This window comes from Centropristis striata, chromosome 9 (genome assembly GCF_030273125.1).
Source record: "Centropristis striata isolate RG_2023a ecotype Rhode Island chromosome 9, C.striata_1.0, whole genome shotgun sequence".
NCBI classification, from domain to species: Eukaryota; Metazoa; Chordata; class Actinopteri; order Perciformes; family Serranidae; genus Centropristis; species Centropristis striata.
In genome coordinates, this window is record NC_081525.1 from 38,153,403 (window position 1) to 38,174,391 (window position 20,989).

The following is a 20,989-nucleotide window of genomic DNA, read 5'->3' on the forward strand; positions in this document are numbered from 1 at the left end:
TCTGCATAAAAATGGATTTTGATCACATTTCTAGTGAGAAATATATGTTTTATTTTCTAAATATTCACTCAGTGAATGTACATAATCACTTTGTATGTTGGAATAGCCACGGGATATGACTGTCATTAACTTGCATTGTAGCGAAATCCGTGTCAGTTTCACAGAAATTTGAGCGATTCTGTGGCTATTTCACGGATTTCTGTGAGACCATGTTGCATTTGAGGCCAGACAGGAAGGCTGAAATACACCTGTGTTTGTGCGTATACCATCTCACTGTGTATGTCTGTGTCCACAGGTTTGAAATGATCCACACGGTCCACAGCCAGTTTATTGGCTGGGATTTGGAGATGTATTGGCAGCAGGCAGACAGACCGGCCCAGGCCAGGAATACCTCACTGAATGAGGAGCTTGGCCAAGTGGGATACCTGCTCAGTGACAAAACTGGGACACTAACCCAGAACCGTCTACTTTTCAGACAATGCTGCATAGCCGGAGAGATCTACGGTAAAAAATAAACTGAGCATCTAATATACACTACTGGTCAAAAGTTTTAGAACACACCAACTTTTCCAGAATTGAATTGAAAATGATGCAGTTTAATGTCTCAGTGTACTCTGAAATTAATGCACATTTGCAACATTTAAAATTCTTTATTGAGCATGATAGTGTTTTGAAAGTAAAAAAAAGATTCAAAATCACGTTTTATGTTGGACTAAAGGACTAAAAAAAGATACAAAATGACCAAAAAAAGACACAAAATTACAAAAAAGACACCAAAAGACACAAAATGACTTAAAAAAGACACAGAATGACCAAAAAAGACACAAAAGGACACAAAATGACTTACAAAGACATGAAAATAATTAAAAAATGGACAAAATAGCCCAAGACTCCATAGAGTTAAGTTGTTAACCCATTCTTGTTCCCTGAAAAAGGCCTTCTTGTATAATTCTGAAATGTACATTATTTTTCAGTTTTGGTTAACCTTACCTTTTTTTATTTACCTCTGGCAGTTCACCACTTACCTTTGTACCCTTTCAAGCTGTTCATTTGACTAGAACTGCTTGAATTTCAATAAAAAACTGGAAAAATTGGGGTGTTCTAAAACTTTTGACCGGTAGTGTATATATCTATGTTTTACTGTAATGATATTTATTTCTTGTTCTAAAAACACTAATGCCAACACTTCTACCTATGGGAAAACAAAATATCTTTATCTGAACTTGTGTTGCATGGCTAGCTTGAAAGTAAATCTCCAAAACTCAGACTTTTTTCGGGATCAAATTTTCATTATTATTTATACCGAAGAGATGTAGACATTAAATTGGCAACACAGCAGTAAATAAAAGTTAAAACAAAACATTTGTGTATACCGATTGTTCAGTAAGGTGTAACTATAATATGACAGGCCAACAAAAAGCCCACATCTAATGTTGCTAAAATGGATGTAAATGAATATACTTGACTGAACAAACATCTAGATATACATATTTATATACAGAGCACAAGACTCAACCACAACCAACACTAAAGTTAACATATAGTGTACTGATTTAAACAGCATTGCTGCAACCCCTTTATAAACTGAGCCAGTATTACAACACTGAATGAAGTCTACAACAATTAATAAAAGAAACTGGTTATAAATCCAAATAAGGGAACAAACAATTTAGAAAAACTCACTCATAGACTTTTAAACCATTACTTTCTGCCCAGTCTAACAAATATAAACGCCTTTTTTAATATTTTACCTCAGGGTGCTGAGGTAAAATATTAAAAAAGGCTTTTATATTTATACTTTTAGGATGCACAACAAATTATGAATTCAACATGCTTTCAAAAGGCTTTTTGCAGGACCTTAAACAACTTAAATTTTCATTAGGAACCAGGTCATGTTGACAATAAATAGTAAATAATAATATCTTATTAACACACAGAGCAGATTTCCTTGAGCGAGACAACAGGAAACACTGAACATGCTCATATCCAACGTCTACTAAATATTTAACACCGGCTCTGCCTACTAAAGACAAACTGTAACTGAAACCGTGTCAGAATCACATCAACCATATGTTGTATGTCTGAGCCACTTCCTGGTTCACATGTCTGTTTTTTTCTTTCTTTCTTTCTTTCTCTCTTTTTTTCTTCTCAATTTCATATGCGTTTTGCAAGACATTAAATATTATAATTTCTCTTCTTTTAAAGGTGATGCATCAGTCAGAGCAGAGGACACAGAGGTAACATATAACTACTCTCAAATAAACTCTCAACTGTATTTTGTTTTTTCTTTTCATCCAAAAGGTATTCTTAACACTCTGAAGTCTAACAAGTCGCAGATGATTCGCGTGGGGGGGCTCTATTAAAACTTGAATAGCTCCGGAACGGAGGATTGTATCAATGTACTTTAAAAAGCAGTCGCTCTGTTGGATCTGCAGCTTTCAGAAGAGGTATTTGGTGTCATTGTACGCCTTCCATAGGTTTTATAATCCGACATGGAACAACAGTCTTTTTGGAAAAAAGAAACCATATTGTATGTATTGATATTTAGCGCACAGAGAGGGAGCAGGATGGATGCGCTCTCATTGTTTTGCAAGAAAGTTGATTTGGTACAGTAAAATAAGTAACAACAATTAGTTTTGCTTTGCAAAATGTCACTAAAACACTAGTACACTTTGAAGGAATTGCTTTGAAGTGAGGCACAGTTGAGGTATTCTTGAGAAAAACGTCTCAACTTATTTGTAAATTTATGTAATTTTGTACAATGTAGAGTGTTTATTTGTTTCCCCCTGATCCCCAAGACCTAAAAATATAACATTCAGTTAAAAAAAGGCCATTTCATTTATGTTTTTGTGCATGGTTTTAGTATATTTCTGTAAAATTAAATTTTCGCTTTATTTGTTCCTTTGTCTTCAGGGTTATATAACTTTTTGCACATTCATGTGACATATGACAGGAGCCATACAGTTGAAACCAGAAGTTTACATACACTATATAAAAAGACACATATGCTTTTTTTCTCACTGTCCGACATAAAATCAGACAATCACTTTTCCTGTTTTAGGTCCATTAGGATTACCAAAATTATTTCTATTTGCTAAATGCCAGAATGATGAGAAAAGGATTTTTTTAGACATTTTTTTATTTTTTTATTTATCTGTCTTACAGTACTCATGTTTTCTTCTTCAAACTTCTGACTTTGAAGAAAGCAATAAAAAATTGTCTAAAAAAACGGACCTAAAACAGGAAAAGTGATTGTCTGATTTCATGTCTGACAGTGAGAAAAAAAGCATATGTGTCTTTTTATATAGTGTATGTAAACTTCTGGTTTCAACTGTATATTCTGGTAGCACCGGTAGTCCTGAAAAAAATTGTGTATATTACTTTATTCTGCATCAAAGGGTTGAAGAAATACATGCATTTAACAACAAAAAAAACAGGCGGAAATAAACAGGAAAAATTGTCTTAGACTCCAGCGGGTTAAACCTGCCTTCATGCTACATCTTGTCTCGTCTATGTGTCTGTTTTTACTTCACTTTGCATGTAAGCCACAGTTGTAATGCAGTATGATGTCAGAACACAGTAACGTTTGTTGCACCACCTTTTCCCCTATATGTGTGCAGCCCATGGACTTAAGCTGGAATCCGTTCTCCTGCGGCCGTCTGTTCATGTCTGCTCCCAGCCTGGTGGAGAAGCTCAGAGGGCAGCAGTGTCCATACAGCAGACACTTCCTCAGAGCACTGTCTCTATGTCACACTGTCATGGCAGAGTGGAAAGAAGGTTGTGTTTGTGTATCCACAATTTTTGTGATTCAACACAAAGTAGTTAAGTTTTTACCCTTCATCTGAGAGAAATGTTAAACCTCAGGTTACACTGCAATCAACACTGTTTTTTGATGAAATCTCAGTATGTGATTCCTGGTTCCAATGTTTTTTTTTTGTTTTTTTTTAAACATTTGTTTATTGATTTTTCAGTGACATAACAAAATCAAGAGATGACATTACGAGAGTCAAAACAGTGTCAAGTGTAACAAGTAAAATAATAATAATAATAAAAATAATACAGAAAATAAATATAAAATAATACAATTAAATAAAATTAAATAAATAATTAAATAAATAAAAATGGAAGCGAACAACAAATACACAGAACAAAACAAAAACACAAATAGGTCACCCACTGCTAAATAAAAGTCTAATAATATGTTCACTTAAGCAGAGATAAATAAAAAACATTCCCAGCATGCTACAAAATCACACAAGAAAAACTCACAACTAGTAGACAATCAGGGTGGCTACTCAGGAATAGCCGTAAAAATCAATCCCTCAACGTGCAAAAAACGGACCCCAAGTTTTATCAAACTTTGCAAGAGAACCATGTATGGAGCACCTAACCTTCTCCAGTTTCACAAACTGAAGGATGTCCTTGATCCAAGAGGAGTGAGAAGGCGGTGCAGAACCAATGTTTTTTCTGTATTAAATTTGCACTTTAAGATACTACTTGTCTAATGTTGACAAAACTTAAACAAGAAAGGATAATGCTTTTGTCCTTCCTCTAAACCACCGATCTGATATTATAACACAACATTTTTTTTTTTCAACAATATTTTTTATTGAAGTTTCAAGTGCATATCAAACTTTATGTCGAATATACAAACATTTTCATTTATATCCCCTCAAACATACATTTATTCACACAGACAAAGAAAATGAGTAAATAAAATGGACAGTGACAACAAACATCAAACTAATGCAAAATAAGTACTAAAATGAAATAAATAAGACTAAAGTGGAGCAAAATAAAAAATAAAATAAAAATAAAATAAAATAAAATAAAATAAAAATAAAATTAAATACAATAAAATTAAATTAAATTAAAATAAAATAAAAATACAATTAAATTAAATTGAAATAAAATTAAAATAAAAACAAAATAAAATAAAAGGCAGGATCATTTCATAACCTGTTGTTCAGTCAGTGTTATCCCTTTCATTGGTCATTATAACACAACATTAACAGAAAACAACATGTTTACATCCGTCTTGTGTGTTGACAACATTCCCCCAGAGGCTCCAGTTTACCAGGCTGCATCCCCAGATGAGGAAGCTCTTGTTGGTGCAGCCAGAGAGCTCGGCTGGGTCTTTCTCTCCAGGACTAGAGACTTTATGGTTGTCTCTGAGCTGGGCTTCACTCGACAATATCAGCTGCTCGCACTTCTGGACTTTACCAGCAAAAGAAGACGCATGTCTGTGCTGGGTGAGAGTCCATCTTTGAATACACACAAACAATATATTTTCAATCTTAAAAAGTTGTTATTTTTTTTATAATTGCACTTACGCTAAGTTATTCCATGCCAACTTCTTTCCTGAGTAAATTATCCATACTCGTTTTGTTTTTTTTGTTGTTGTTTTCTTTTGTTTTTTCAGTGCGGGAGCCAGAGGGTGGGTTAAAGCTATACTGTAAAGGGGCAGACATAGTGATCCTGGAGAGACTGCAGAAGGACTGTCCATATCTGGAAAGGACTGAAAGTGCCCTGGAGGTGAACTGGAGTTTCTACTTAACTGTTAGTGTGTGCTGTTATTGAGCCTACTGTTTATATGACACTCTGTAAGTATCTTTTGGTTTCCATTTCAGTAGTAAGCAGTTCGCACTTTCGAAAAAAGTTCACCATCTTAGCTTGGTTTGTTAACATGCTAACATATGATAGCTCGAAAAAAACAGCTGATGTTGATGAGAATGTCATCAGTTTTACATGTATTTAATCAGAAAGTACTGGACACTTCTTCCTGATGGTGGCTTCATATAAAATATCAGAGACACAGTCATTAGAATTAATCCTCAGGGGGATATTAACCCTTAATAGGACACTCATTGAAATACTTGCAAATTCCAAATTTCAACCTTAGAGAGTATTGGAGGATATTACATACTGCCAGAATGTGTAAAATAACAAACAGACCCAGGGGAGGGGGGTAATATTTTGAGATAAAAGTTTACGAGAATGCGCAGATTTATGAGATTTAAAGTGGTGAATCTGCGAGAAAAAGGTTGTTTTTTTCCCTTTTTTCTTGTAAATCTGTGACTTTTTTTCGGGCAGATTTGCCACTTTAAATCTCTTAAATCTGCAACTTTTTTCCTTGTAGATTTGCCGCTTTAATCTAGTAAATTTGAAGCTTTTTTCTCGAAATATTAGCTGATTAGCTGGAAGAAATCCATACGGCTCTTCGCCACCCTTTATGTGGATGTCCAATCAGTTTTGACAGTTTATGTAGTCCACCTAAGAATTAAATTCCTCTGTGCATGCTATATTTACCAAGAAAGCAGAGTTCTCCTGCTCACAGTCATGACCGCAGTGCCAACATGTACTAGAATGCACTGCGCGAGAGCTACTGACGCCCACCTTAAATTCACAGAAGAAACTCAACTTACAGTAGAGTTAGGTGACAAAAATACTCACTCTCATCTGGCCTCTTGACACTGCTTGTCTTTCCAATTTATCTTTGGGATCCTCCAGCACTCCTCCGTCCATCTACGATGAGTAAAACTTGATGGAAAGTTCAACCTCAATAAAAGCAGGGAGATGAAGGACAATTTTGAGCAACAAAAAATTAAATGGCACTCTGTAGTTCTTCCTAACCACCATCTGTTATGTCAAATAATGGCACTGGATGCAGAAAGAACAGATGTTGCAGCTGCAAACTTGGCTTTCTTGGTCAATATAGCAAACAATAAGGAGTTTATTCACTTGTCACAATTCAACTACATTTATTTTTGAACACTTATTGGACATCCGCATTAAAAGGTGGAAACTTTTTTTCTAAATTTCATGACTATGCTGAAAAGTCAGGATACCACCAGTGTTATTCGGATTCATCCTCTGTGGATCAAGAATGTCTAAACAGAAGTTAATGCCAATTCATCCAGTAGTTGTTGGGGTAACACTTTACAATAACCATCATTTATAAATGGTAAACAGATAGTTTGTTAATGTTTAATCGTCAATTATAAACGTATATAGGCCATTTAGAATGGTAAATACATCATTTATTAATGTTTAACTAACTAAATTATTAGTTATATATATTATGAATGGCTAATAGATGGTATATTAATGTAAGTTTTTAGTTACTTTACCATTAACAAACAATTAAATTATAATTAATAGTTTATTAATAGTTTTAGTTGCACTCATTATAACATTTTAACACCATATTAAGTATGTTAATGATTTTGAAATGATTAATTTACCTTTAAGAAATTGGTTGAAAACATTTAACGATTAAATTTTGGTTTATAAACCATCTATAAACATTATTTAGTTGGTTATTGTAAAGTGTTACCATTGTTGGTGGACTGACCGACAGACCAATAGTGCAAAGTCGCTGGAATGAGTAAAGATGGACCATCTTTGTGAAGTAAAGGTTTCACTATTATTGGTAGTCATTGAAATAAAACCATTTTATAGTCCCTTATTATTTTATAGTCCCTTATTGTTGTGAGCATCTGTACTCAACTTACACTATCTTCTTCCTTGTCATCGATTGTCTGATCATCAAAGCTTATACACAGTGAATAGAGAATCAGAGTAGTTAAAAGTTCTTGATCAATGATCAATAAAGTTTTCAAGAAAGGATCAGACCACTGGTCTCCTACTGAGCTTGCTGAGGCGTGCCTCCCAAGACTTAAGTGTTTATCTCATGTTTCCTTTGTCAATTCTTCAATTCTGCCTGAAAGATCACTCAGTAAATAATGTGCAGCCTATAATAACGTGTTAACTTATCTTCTGTCAGTTGTTTGCCCAGGCTTGTCTGAGGACTTTGTGTGTTGCGGTTCGATCTGTTCCTGAGGCATCATGGGAGCAGTGGAGTAAAACTTTGGCCCAGTCTGCTGCCATGGCGACCTGTGACCGCGACGCTCTGCTGGAAAAACTGTACGATCAGATGGAGACAGAGCTGCAGGTGGGCTCTTCCTCAGTGTGACTTGCTGATCATTCACACAGATAAGTCTTTAAATAAAGCGTGTTTTTAACGGTTTCTGCACTTTACTTTCCCCTAAATTAAGTTTTATATGTGTGGAGCATAAAATAATAGTCCTTTTTAAGAAAATAAATCCTTGTTTCCAAGCTACTTTGGTAAATCCTATGCATTTTTTATTTTTATGTGATTGAATGTCATGCATATAATCTGTTTGTTACACTGCATAATATTGTGTGGATCATAAAGGACCCAGCACCTTTCCTACAGGATCAAGATACACGTATACACTACTGGTCAAAAGTTTTAGAACATACCAACTTTTCCAGAATTTAATTGAAAATGATGCAGTTTAATATCTCAGTGTACTCTGAAATTAATGCACATTTGCAACATTTAAAATTCTTTATTGAGCATGATAGTGTTTTGAAAGTAAAAAAAAGATTCAAAATCACATTTTATGTTGGACTAAAGGACTAAAAAAAGACACAAAATGACCAAAAAAAGACACAAAATGACAAAAAAGACACCAAAAGACACAAAATGACTTATAAAGACATGAAAAGAATTCAAAAATGGACAAAATAGCCCAAGACTCCATAGAGTTAAGTTGTTAACCCATTTAAGGCCTACTTGTATAATTCTGAAATGTACATTATTTTTCAGTTTTGGTTAAGCTTACCTTTTTTTATTTACCTCTGGCAGTTCACCACTTACCTTTGTACCCTTTCAAGCTGTTCATTTGACTTGAACTGCTTGAATTTCAATAAAAAACTGGAAAAATTGGGGTGTTCTAAAACTTTTGACCGGTAGTGTATATTATAGTTATTTAGCCTTTGTAGTCTTTTTGAGTCTCTTGGTTGGTCACTGTTTCTTTGAGTGACATTTTTTATGTGAAGGCCAGGGGGCCCTTACAGTACTCAACTCATGTATGTAATAAAGGCAATATCCTTCAGTAATACTTGACTTTGCACAATTTATAGCTTCTCGGGGTGACGGCAATAGAGGACCGGCTTCAGGAGGGCGTTCCTGAGACTATTGCTCTGCTTCAAGAGGCTGGGATTAAAGTATGGGTGCTGACTGGGGACAAAAAAGGTATTGTGACATACTTTAGCAGAAGGTTGGAGTGACACCACTTTGAATGCACGTCTTTTCCTCTCTCTTACCTGCTCCTTCTGTCTCCCTCCTTGTAGAGACTGCCGTGAATATTGGATATTCTTGCAAGCTCCTGGATCCTGATACCAGATTACTGGAATGGCAGGAGCTGAGGTTTGCAATGATAAAAATACACAAACAGACACGTGCACATACTCACACCAGCTAATTGATCTTTGTATGTTTGCCCCTGCAGACAGATCCTCCAGTCCCCAGACCCAGGGGTCAGTTTCTTCAAGGCCAAACAGACAGAGCTGTGGGCAGTAGACAAGCAGACGGCTGGAGAAAAGACTGCTGTGGTCCTCACTGGACCTGAGCTGGTAAACACTGGACAGTCATCTAGTTTTCAAATGGAGCTGTTGTCTTGTATTTGTTCCAGAGGCTCAGCTGAAAACTAAAGCGGATAAAGTGATTGTCAGACAGGGCCCCCGAGGCAGATCGACTGAATCAGGGATCTCCTTTAATTCTGTTCTCTAAACATACTTTTATTGGAGGATCTCCTGACTTAACTTGTGGTTTAACTTCTGCTGAACTGTCTTTTATTTCCCATTTTTCTATTTTTCTTTGAAACCTGAAATTTTATGACTTCCAGTCCGTGGCCTAGAGGTTAGGAATTAATTAAAAAATATAAATTGACAGAACTTAAATGCCTTCAAACAAGAGATGTCAAAGCTGTCAATAGAAAATATCTGAAACCCAAAGCAAACATCCTTTAGAAAAGCTATTCTCAACCTTGGGGTCAGGACCCCAATTGGGGTTGTGAGATGATTTCTTTTTTTGGTCATTTTGTGTGATTTTTTTTGGTCATTTTGTGTGGGGTTTTTTTGTCATTTTGTGTCTTTTTTGGTCATTTTGTGGTCAACTTGTGTATTTTTTGGTCATTTTGTGTCTTTTTTGGTCATTTTGTGGTCAATTTGTGTATTTTTTGGTCATTTTGTGTCTTTTTTGGTCATTTTGTGTCTTTTTTTGGTCAATTTGTGTCTTTTTTTTGGTCATTTTGTGTCTTTTTTTTGGTCATTTTGTGTCTTTTCTGGTCATTTTCTGGCTTTTTTCGGTCATTTTATGTCTTTTTTGATCATTTTGTGGTCAATTTGTGTCTTTTTTGGTCATTTTGGTTCCGTTTTTTGGTCATTTTGTTTCTTTTTTGGGTGATCTGAACTGTGCATGATTCTGTTCAGTGAGCGGGGGTCGCGGACAACATGCATGTTAAATTGGGGGTCGCGACTCAAAAAGGTTGAGAACTACTGCTTTAGAAGAAGGGTCTATTTTATGTAATTCTAACCTACACACTGAGCTGATGATGTTCTATTCCAGGCAGAGTTTGACCAAAGACCAGAATGGGGGGCCACATTCATGAGCATAGCAGAACAGTGTCAGTCGGTGCTGTGCTGTCGTGTAACACCTGGACAAAAGGCTGACATCGTCACACTGGTGAGGAAGCACACCCGCTCCGTCACCCTGTCCATCGGGGACGGTGCCAACGATGTAAACATGATCAAAAGTAAGTCAGCTTCAATGAAAACATTACAAAATGTGTGTTTATCAGTGTATTCCGCTTTCTGAAAAAAACTTTTTATTGGCATTTGTAATTAGACAATAAACAGGTTAAAGATTCTGTAAATGTACACAATATATATATATATATATATATATATATATATATACACTACCAGTCAAAAGTTTTAGAACACCCCAATTTTTCCAGTTTTTTATTGAAATTCAAGCAGTTCAAGTCAAATGAACAGCTTGAAAGGGTTTCAAAGGTAAGTGGTGAACTGCCAGAGGTAAATAAAAAAATGTAAGGTTAACAAAAACTGAAAAATAATGTACATTTCAGAATTATACAAGGAAGGCCTTTTTCAGGGAACAAGAAATGGGTTAACAACTTAACTCTATGGAGTCTTGGGTTATTTTGTCCATTTTTGAATTATTTTCATGTCTTTGTAAGTCATTTTGTGTCTTTTTGTGTCTTTTTTGGTCATTTTGTGTCTTTTGGTGTCTTCTTTTGTCATTTTGTGTCTTTTTTTAGTCCTTTAGTCCAACATAAAATGTGATTTTGAATCTTTTTTTTACTTTCAAAACACTATCATGCTCAATAAAGAATTTTAAATGTTGCAAATGTGCACTAATTTCAGAGTACACTGAGACATTAAACTGCATCATTTTCAATTAAATTCTGGAAAAGTTGGTGTGTTCTAAAACTTTTGACCAGTAGTGTATATATATATATATATAAATATATATATACACACACACACACATATATACCTACATATAGTGTATTCTGCTTCCATGTTGTTACATTTTCGTCCTCCTTTCCTTGTGTCTTCACTCTGTTTCCCAACACCAGCGGCTCATGTTGGTGTGGGGCTGGCAGGAGTGGAGGGAGGTCAGGCGGTGCAGAGTGCAGACTTTGCATTGTCCCAGTTTCGGTTTCTGCAGAGGCTGCTGCTGGTCCATGGCCGCTGGTCCTACAGGCGAATTTCCCTCTTCTTGCGCTACTTTCTCTTTAAGACCTGTGGCTTTGCTCTTGTGCACATCTGGTTTGGTTTCTTCAATGGCTTCAGTGCTCAGGTTAGACATACACAAATGAGACTTTAACACTGAAAATTATCATTATTCAACCATTTGTTCAACCATTTTTCTCCCCTGCAGTCTCTGTATGAGACGTGGTTTATCGCTCTCTACACTGTCTTCTACACAGCAACCCCGATTCTGTGTGTGGCCTTCTTTGAACAGGTGAGATAGTTGAAGAGATGGATGTTTGTATAAGCTCAACAATCATATTTTGATATTATATAATTGATATTTAACCTCCTGTGACCCTGCGTCCTCATATGTGGACATTTCATTTTAGGTTTTATGGACCTTATACTTAATTCTGCATCACTATAACATGATGTCCTCAGTTGTACACACTCTAGAAAAAGCACAGTACATCAATTAGTGTAAAAACCAGATGGCAGCACCTTGCTTAAGTCAATCAACAGCTTATCCCTAGACAAAAGTGGACCAGGTACAAAATTTTATGTCTTTTTTGATCATTTTGTGGTCAATTTGTGTCTTTTTTTGGTCAATTTGTGTCTTTTTTTTTTGGTCATTTTGTGTCTTTTTTGGTCATGTTGTGTCTTTTCTGGTCATTTTCTGTCTTTTTTCGGTCATTTTATGTCTTTTTTGATCATTTTGTGGTCAATTTGTGTCTTTTTTGGTCATTTTGGTTCCGTTTTTTGGTCATTTTGTTTCTTATTTGGGTGATCTGAACTGTGTGTGGCCTTCTTTGAACAGGTGAGATAGTTGAAGAGATGGATGTTTGTATAAGCTCAACAATCATATTTTGATATTATATAATTGATATTTAACCTCCTGTGACCCTGCGTCCTCATATGTGGACATTTCATTTTAGGTTTTATGGACCTTATACTTAATTCTGCTTAACTATAACATGTTGTCCTCAGTAGTACACACTCTAGAAAAAGCACAATACATCAATTAGTGTAAAAACCAGATGGCAGCACCTTGCTAAAGTCAATCAACAGCTTATCCCTAGACAAAAGTGGACCAGGTACAAAATCTGATCAGATTTTATGGTTAAAACTTGTTCATTTGTGCTTAATAATGTTTGTAGCTTGATATTCTGTGCAAGTTTGACTATTTTTAGCATTAGCAACAAGCTACGACTCTGCTAATCAGGAAGTACTCATTTGAAAACGAATAGACTTTTACTATCGTTCTTCCAAAGAGAGGGAGTAAATGTAAGGAAATAAAAGTTTTATACACTGGTGAATTAATTGTGTTATACAGTAAAATTAACCGATTTGCGTGTTTTTTTTCAAAAACTACTTCCTGTTCAAAGACATTGCTTAGTTTTTGTACTTATCATGTCCTACAAATCCAAAATATCAAATATCTAGGACAGGGGTCTCAAACTCAAATTACCTGGGGGCCGCTGAAGGCAGTATCAAAATGACACGAAATTACTAAAAAATAAATAAATAAATAAAATGACACAATATGACAGAAAAAAAGTAAATTACTTTAAAAAAGACACAAAATGACCAAAAAAAGATAAAAAATTCAAAAAAAAGACACAAAATGACCAAAAAAATACACAAAATGACAAAAAAGGACACAAAATGACTGAAAGAGCACTAAATTACTTTAAAAAGACACAAAATGACCCAAAAAAGACAAAAAATGACCCCAAAAAGACACACAATTATTTTAAAAAGACACAAAATTACAAAAAAAGACACAGAATTACCACAAAAGACACAAAATTATTTTAAAAAGACACAAAATTATTAAAAAAGACACACAATTATTAAAAAAAGACACAAAATTACCCAAAAAAAGTAATTACAGGATAAAGTGCCATTTATATAAAACTCACATTAATCTTTCATATCAATGACCAAAAAAATACACAAAATGACCAAAAAAGACACAAAATGACTGAAAGAGCACTAAATTACTTTAAAAAGACACAAAATGACCCAAAAAATGACCCCAAAAGACACACAATTATTTTAAAAAGACACAAAACTACAAAAAAAGACACAGAATTACCACAAAAGACACAAAATTATTTTAAAAAGACACACAATTATTAAAAAAAGACACAAAATTACCCCAAAAAGTAATTACAGGATCCTTCCGCACACAACAAGGTAAAGTGCCATTTATATAAAACTCACATTAATCTTTCATATCAAGGTGGGGGCCACAAAATATCGTCACGAGGGCCGCAAATGGCCCGCGGGACGCGAGTTTGACACCCATGATCTAGGAGAAACTAACAATACATACCAAACAAAAGCTTGGGTCTCAGGAGGTTAAGATATATAACTTCTAATAATACTTCTTGTAGGACGTGAATGCAGAGAGCTGCCTCAGATGGCCGGAGCTGTATAAGTCTGGACAGAAACAGGAGCTCTCCAGCCCTCTCATGCTGTCTCTATCGCTGCTGTATGCTGTCTACACATCGCTCGTTCTCTTCTTCATCCCACTTGGAGTCTTTTACGACACGGCCTACGACTACCAGACCATGGCGGTCACTGTCTCCATGGCAGCCACGTTCACTGCCACCACTGAGGTAAGAATCACACTTTTCTTGGATTAAAACACAGCCTACCTACATTTTTTCGTACTTACTTTGAGTTTAATAAATCATATTATTTATAATTACTGTACTACGTATTATTTGGGCTGAATACCTTATTTGACATATTTGTATTCTCATTATCATGCACATCTTACAAGAAGAAAGAATGATTTACATATTCCTTTCTGTAGGAAGAAATAGACCCAAACAATGCTGCTATTTTTTTGTTTATTCATCCTTAATTGTTATATGGGTTTATTATTTATAATTACTGTACTACATATTATTTGGGCTGAATACCTTATTTGACATATTTGTATTCTCATTATCATGCACATCTTACAAGAAGAAAGAATGATTTTACATATTCCTTTCTGTAGGACCTCTGTTGCCAAATTCTCATTTGTTTATCAATCTGCGGTGGAATGACATAAAAAATCAAACAGAATCATGTTTCTCTTTACATACGTTTAAGTTCTTAATCTCATCAGAAAATGTATCTGTATTTTATAGATATTGGATGATAAGCAACCAAAGTGTTCTGTTATACTATATCACAGCATAATTCTGTAACTTGAAGACTAAATACTGTTGGATTACTGCTGAAGTTCACCAGTAAACCAGTCAGAATGTCAGCTGGGAACTCTGAAGGCTTTAAATCCAGATATACGATCCTCCTGTCTGTCTTCCAGGTCGTGCTGCTGACCCGATACTGGACCAAGTTCAATTTAGCAGCTCTGTGTGTCTCTGTGGGGCTTTTCTTCATCTGTTCCAGGATCACCCACAGCGCCCGCCTGTTTCAGAAATCACCCAGCGACTATTTATTTATCGGTAAACGTCTCCTCATCTCAGTGCTATCTACTCTTTTCTTTTCTGTCATCTGAGTGTTGTTACTCCCGGCTGTTTCCATTCTAACAGCCATTCCTGCAGGACTTGAGTCACTTGGACATAGGGGTGGGCGATATGGCCCTAAAAGAATATCACGATATTGCTGGCAATTTTTGCGATAACGATATTCTTGAAGATATTAGGAGATACCTAAAAAGATATAGAAAATGTATAAATAAATAAAAATCTAAACTCTAGTGTGAAGTGCAAATCTCAACATTTTCCAAATACAAACATTTACTCTTGACTCTTTGAGTATGAGCAAATAATAAAAATAACCATTTAGGGGTTCCGGGGGCATATTTTAATGAAATATTGTAAAGGAGAATAAAGGTTCTTATATGTTTTATTTAAGGCATCTTATTTTGACAGTCTTCTTGTAAATGCTGTGGTGGATTCTCTTAACACACTGTGCTCTTATTTTGAAAGCTGCATGTGTTTAATGACAGGGAGTAAGTAGCTTTTTGTGATTAAAACAACTTTAACCACTACACCAAGAAGTAGGAACGTTGTCAATATCATGATATGCATTTTTTTTAACCATAAAAAAAATATACCGATATTATCATGAACGATACGATATGGCACACCCCTACTTGGACACACACAATATCAAAACGAGTCATCGATAAAAAAACATACAACCAAACACGCAGGAAGAAATGTCAATTTTAATGATTGTTTAATGCCGATCTGATGATCTGTCATCGTGCCTGTGAACAGGTTTGATTACTCCGTGTGTGCTTTTCATCAGGTGTCTGTGATAAGGCCTTCATCGATCCTCTCGTATGGCTCACAGCTCTGCTCACTACCTGGATGGCTGTGTTGCCCTCGGTGACCGCTCTGGCTGTCAATGTCGTCCTCACCAAGAACAACAAACACAGGGTGAGAAATCTGCACCAAAAAGTACAATTAACCCATTTTTATGCCTAAAACGCCTGTAAAAAATGCCTGTAAAACCGCAATTTTAACCCATTGACGCCTAAAACTTCCTGTAAAACCTCTGGGCAATTTTAAAATAAGCCCCTAAAACCTGAAGTTTTTCTGGAAATTCAACAGAAGTATCAACGCTTCGACTAAATAATAGATTTTTCAGCCTCTGTAGCAGGTAGAAATGAAATTCAAAAAGTGTTTGAGAGCTTATACAAATACTACAAAACGACATATCCGCTTTCCAGGCTTCAATGGAATAAAATAAGCCCCTAAAACTTGAAGTTTTTCTGGAAATTCAACACAAGTGTCAACTCTTCTACTAAATAATAGATTTTTCAGCCTCTGTAGCAGATAGAAATGAAATTCAAAAAGTATTTGAGAGCTTATACAAATACTACAAAACGATGTATGCGCTTTCCCGGCTTTAATGGGTTAAGACAGTAAGAAAAAAAGGTGGAAATTTAAACATTTTTATATCAGTAAAATAAAACCCACCGATCTAATTAAACAGCACAAGAAAGAGAAGTGAGACGATAGTTTGAGTGACCAAAACATGAGAAATATTGAGAGAAAGGGGATCACAGCTATGTGTACGATAAGTAAGAGTGGGAATATAATGAGTTGTCAGGATTTGAAGGAGATATTGATTAGAATAGAAGGCCTTTTTGGATGTTTTCAGATGACGGATTATTTTATAAATCTGTTTGAAGTTCTAATGCAGAACTACTGTATTGTGAGACAAGATTCAGAGCAATCTCTGTGCTCTATTAATATAGATAGATAGATTACTTTATTCATCCCGTCCGGTATTCAAGTACAATAAAATACAATAGAATAAAATACTGAGGTAGCATAAATGAAAACAACAATAGAAAAAAACACAGAATAGAACAAGGACACTTAAGAAGTTAAAAAAAAGCAGATCAGTTGGTTGGTTGGCAAGATGATGGTAATAATTAAACTGGTGATATGATGGCAACAATGCTATAGTGACTAGACGGTATATAATAATAATAATAATAATAGTACAGTATATAATATAATATATATAATATAATATGTAATAATAGATAATAAACAATATAAAAATAAAATGAAAAATATAAATAAAGTAATTTTAAGTAAAATAATATGATATATAATATATAATAATAATAATAATAATAAGTAAGGTCGGTATAATAATGATAGTAGTATATTACAGTATATAGTAATAATAGTAATGGCAGCAACAGTATATATAATAATAATAATAATAATAATATTAATAACATAGTTAAGTGTCGTGCGTAGATTTAGTGCATTATATGTGAGAGAATTCAAAGCCCCCTCTATTATGTACATTACAACCCAATTTTTCTGGTTGTTAACATACAATATAATTTGGTTATATGCAACAGAAACTCAATACATTAATCAAAATCAAAACAAACAGCAGGTTAGCTCCTGTACATCCAGCTCAGCCCTTTGCTCCAAACTATTGAAGACGTTTACCTTTTCATTAAATATCTGTGACGTAATATTTTCCAGTATTTTTCTCAGTGATGATTCTTCAGTTCTGTGCAGCTTTTTGGGTTCTGGCAGGAAAATGTGCTTGCTGCTGTCGATGAATTAAATATACATAACTGTTTAACTTGAAGACCAACTTAATATGATAATGAATTTGGTTGCTGTTTTATTTTGAAGCTGTTGGAAGCCTGAGCTTGTGTATCTTATCACAGATGGGTGAGTTGTTTCCCAATCACCAGGTTGAATGAAAAAAAAACAGAATAAAAGCTTAATTCAATCATAAATCAAATTAAGCTTTCAATTATCAAAATCAAAAGCAGGATCTGCAATTTAGATAATTTCCCTAAATTTCACCATATGGCCTTAGTGTGGTGCATCAAAAATATGGCAGTAATATCACACTTACAATGCAGCAGATCTTTTTGAAAAATAATTTTTAAAATGTGAATGACAGTTATAACAGCATAAAACCAATAATCTGTTGATCTTTACGAATGAGGACTCTATAGTCGAGCAATGACAGTTTTTCAATTTTATTTTCTCAGTGCTGAGAAAATAAAATGTGTGCATTAAAAATTTAGGTAACACTTTACAATAACCATCATTTATAAGTGGTAAACAGATAGTTTGTTAATGTTCAATCATCATTTATAAACCGTATATAGGCCATTTAGAATTGTAAATACATAATTTATTAATGTTTAACTAACTACAGCATTTATAAATAGCAAATAGATATTATATTAATGTAAGTTTATAGTTACTTTACCATTAACAAACCATTAAATTATAATTAATAGTTTATGAATAGTTTTAGTTGCACTCATTATAACATTTTTAACACCATATTAAGTATATTAATGATTTTTGAAATGATTCATATAAATTTAAGAAATTGATTGAATTTTTTTAATATTAAATATGTATAGATAGATAGATAGATAGATAGATAGATAGATAGATAGATAGATAGATAGATAGATAGATAGATAGATAGATAGATAGATTTTACATAAATAAAAACAACAATAGAAAAAAACAGAATAGAACAAGGACACTTAAGAAGTTAAAAAAAGATCAGTTGGTAGGATGGTTGGCAAGATGATGGTAATTATAATTATACTGATGATATGATGGCAACAATGCTATAGTGACTAGACGGTATATAATTGTAATAATAGTACAGTATATAAGATATATAATATAATATGTAGTAATAGATAATAAACAATATAAAAATAGAATGAAAAAATATAAATTAAGTAAGTAAAGTAAAACTTTAAACACACACAGTAGCACTTTGTTAATGTCAATAATTGGTTTATAAACCATCTATAAACATTATTTAGTCGGTTATTGTAAAGTGTTACCAAAATGTAACAAAATCCTGATCTTAAAAATCAAAAGTCTGATTAAATGGCTGATTTGGAGAATCGTGAGTAATGGTAAATGGTTATTGATGTTACTCTCACCTGACGCAGGTCCACATCGCGTCCCGTCCAGCTGTGGAGCTGAAGTCAAAGTTCAGCCGGGGAGCTTCTTGTCGCCGGTCCTCCTACGCCCTCTCTCAGGGCGCCGGGTCGGGACGCATCATCACTTCAGCCAGCTGCATCCGCCGCAGCACGGTGCCGACGGTGGACGAGAAGATGACTGCAAGTAATAATCCCACAGACTCATAAAAAGGACAATAGTCAAGTACCAAACGGCACATGAATACGGATAATGCTACAGGAAAACATTCGATCATATAAATTGTTACTGTGAAGCAGATGATTTTTAATGTGTTTGTACTTAAACATGTTTTTGTAGAGCCTGCACTTATTTTTTGTATAGCTGCCATTTTCCAATAAAGTAAATTATATAATATAAAAAAAACCATTATGTACTATAAATCCTTTTTTATTGTTTTTACATAGACGGTTTACTCTTACATGAATATCTCTGATCTTTGTTGTTTTCAGACTGTTTTGGTCAAAATCAAATTTCCATCTGTTGGAGGTCACAGGGGATTTCCTTTGAAGATCAAACCAAACACAATAAACCGACAGCACCGCTTTGTTTTACAATTGTTTTATTTGTTAATTTATTTCAAAACACGCAATTTTACCCATATTATCCTTTTAAGTTTTTATTTTTCTGTAACAGTTATTACTCAGATTTTTTTCCTTCACAAAAGTCTCAACTAGAGTGAAACTAAAAGTCCTCCACAGGCTCTCCGGCTTCTGCAGTGGGAGGAGGGAAAAGAGGCTTTCTGACCAGACGTTGTGAGTGGGTTTATCCCTTGTTTCTGTGTGTGTGTGTGTGTGTGTGTGTGTGTGTGAGTGTGGGAGTTTACACCAGGCTATGTATATGCATGTGTGTGTTTAAGTGCAATAGGTGGAATGTCCACATGGCCGGTAAATCACAGGACCCGTAGAGCAGCCCAGAGAGCTGAACATTGTCTTCTAGGTTTGGTAGCCAGATTGTCATACCTCTGATTTCATCTTTGGTTTCAGCAAACACTCTCAAAAGGCAGACTCACCCTCTCCAGCATGTGCCTGTGTCTGTTTGTGTGTCTGTCTGTCTGAGTGCAATATAAGCCACCGTCTCCAGACGACTTTGTAAACTTAAGTAAGTACAATGTAAGTGTCTTTGCATTGATTGTGGCCCTTCCTTGGCGCTGGGGACAAAGACAGTCAAACATTGTAGAACAATGGAGCCATGAGCGGGGAGGATCAGCTTGCAAACATCAACATGGACTCCATTTTGATGTCAATGGCAGTTTGGGGCAATTCATGTGAAGCTGTGTGACATCAGTGTGGTGAAACATGGGGCGCTGTAGTGCTCTCCTCTCCCCCAGACACTCTCTACTGGACCCTGAGTGACTGGGGTTCAGGGGAGGAGGAGGGGTGGTGGCGGGGGGAGGTGATGGAGGTCAAAGTGTGAGCAGGAGTGTTGTAATGTGGAGGGTAGGGAGGCGGGGGTTGAGGGTTGTACACTCTGACCCAGCAGCAACGATTAAGATTGGGGGGGTCAGGTGTTTGCATAGTTCTCTGTGCAAAAGCCACCAACCGGAGCCATTTTTATTCCTCGCGGCTGGTTACATCATCATTAGATTAGCAGGAAATTGTGGTGGAGATGGTGAAATATGGTCTTTGCACCACAGCTCTGGTTCTCTACTCCTGCAGTAGCACTACGTTGTGGCAGTAGGCGGTGCAGGAGGGTGAAAAGTGACGGGAAAAATGATGCGGGAGTGAGTTGAAAATAGTTTGGAGTGTTGTGTATCCCAGTCATGTAGGTCGAGGCTGATGGGATGAAAGATGGATGTTTTTTGGGAAGCGGAGGGGTGATGGGGCAGTCGTTTGGCAGTCGGGCACTACAGCTCGTCACAGTCCAGAGAGCCTCTTTTCCCTTGATTTTTGTTCTTCCGTCCTCCCCTTTGCTCCTCCCCACTG

General features: G+C 35.4%; 1 protein-coding gene across 1 annotated transcript in view; it reads left to right on the forward strand.

Annotated features, from left to right (window-relative positions):
• atp8b3 (ATPase phospholipid transporting 8B3) overlaps positions 1 to 19,614 on the forward strand; it is a 63,672-nt gene extending 44,058 nt beyond the window's left edge. Inside the window, exons 16-31 of the mRNA XM_059340400.1 lie at positions 296 to 504; positions 2,206 to 2,237; positions 3,621 to 3,777; positions 5,064 to 5,252; positions 5,423 to 5,535; positions 7,787 to 7,954; positions 8,953 to 9,064; positions 9,163 to 9,238; positions 9,321 to 9,444; positions 10,439 to 10,625; positions 11,475 to 11,698; positions 11,780 to 11,863; positions 13,992 to 14,216; positions 14,918 to 15,056; positions 15,868 to 15,998; positions 19,037 to 19,614. Of these exons, the coding sequence (XP_059196383.1) occupies positions 296 to 504; positions 2,206 to 2,237; positions 3,621 to 3,777; positions 5,064 to 5,252; positions 5,423 to 5,535; positions 7,787 to 7,954; positions 8,953 to 9,064; positions 9,163 to 9,238; positions 9,321 to 9,444; positions 10,439 to 10,625; positions 11,475 to 11,698; positions 11,780 to 11,863; positions 13,992 to 14,216; positions 14,918 to 15,056; positions 15,868 to 15,998; positions 19,037 to 19,234 (2,368 nt within the window). The 3' untranslated portion in view covers positions 19,235 to 19,614. The remainder of the gene's footprint in view (positions 1 to 295; positions 505 to 2,205; positions 2,238 to 3,620; positions 3,778 to 5,063; positions 5,253 to 5,422; positions 5,536 to 7,786; positions 7,955 to 8,952; positions 9,065 to 9,162; positions 9,239 to 9,320; positions 9,445 to 10,438; positions 10,626 to 11,474; positions 11,699 to 11,779; positions 11,864 to 13,991; positions 14,217 to 14,917; positions 15,057 to 15,867; positions 15,999 to 19,036) is intronic.
• The last annotated feature ends 1,375 nt before the right edge of the window (positions 19,615 to 20,989 follow it).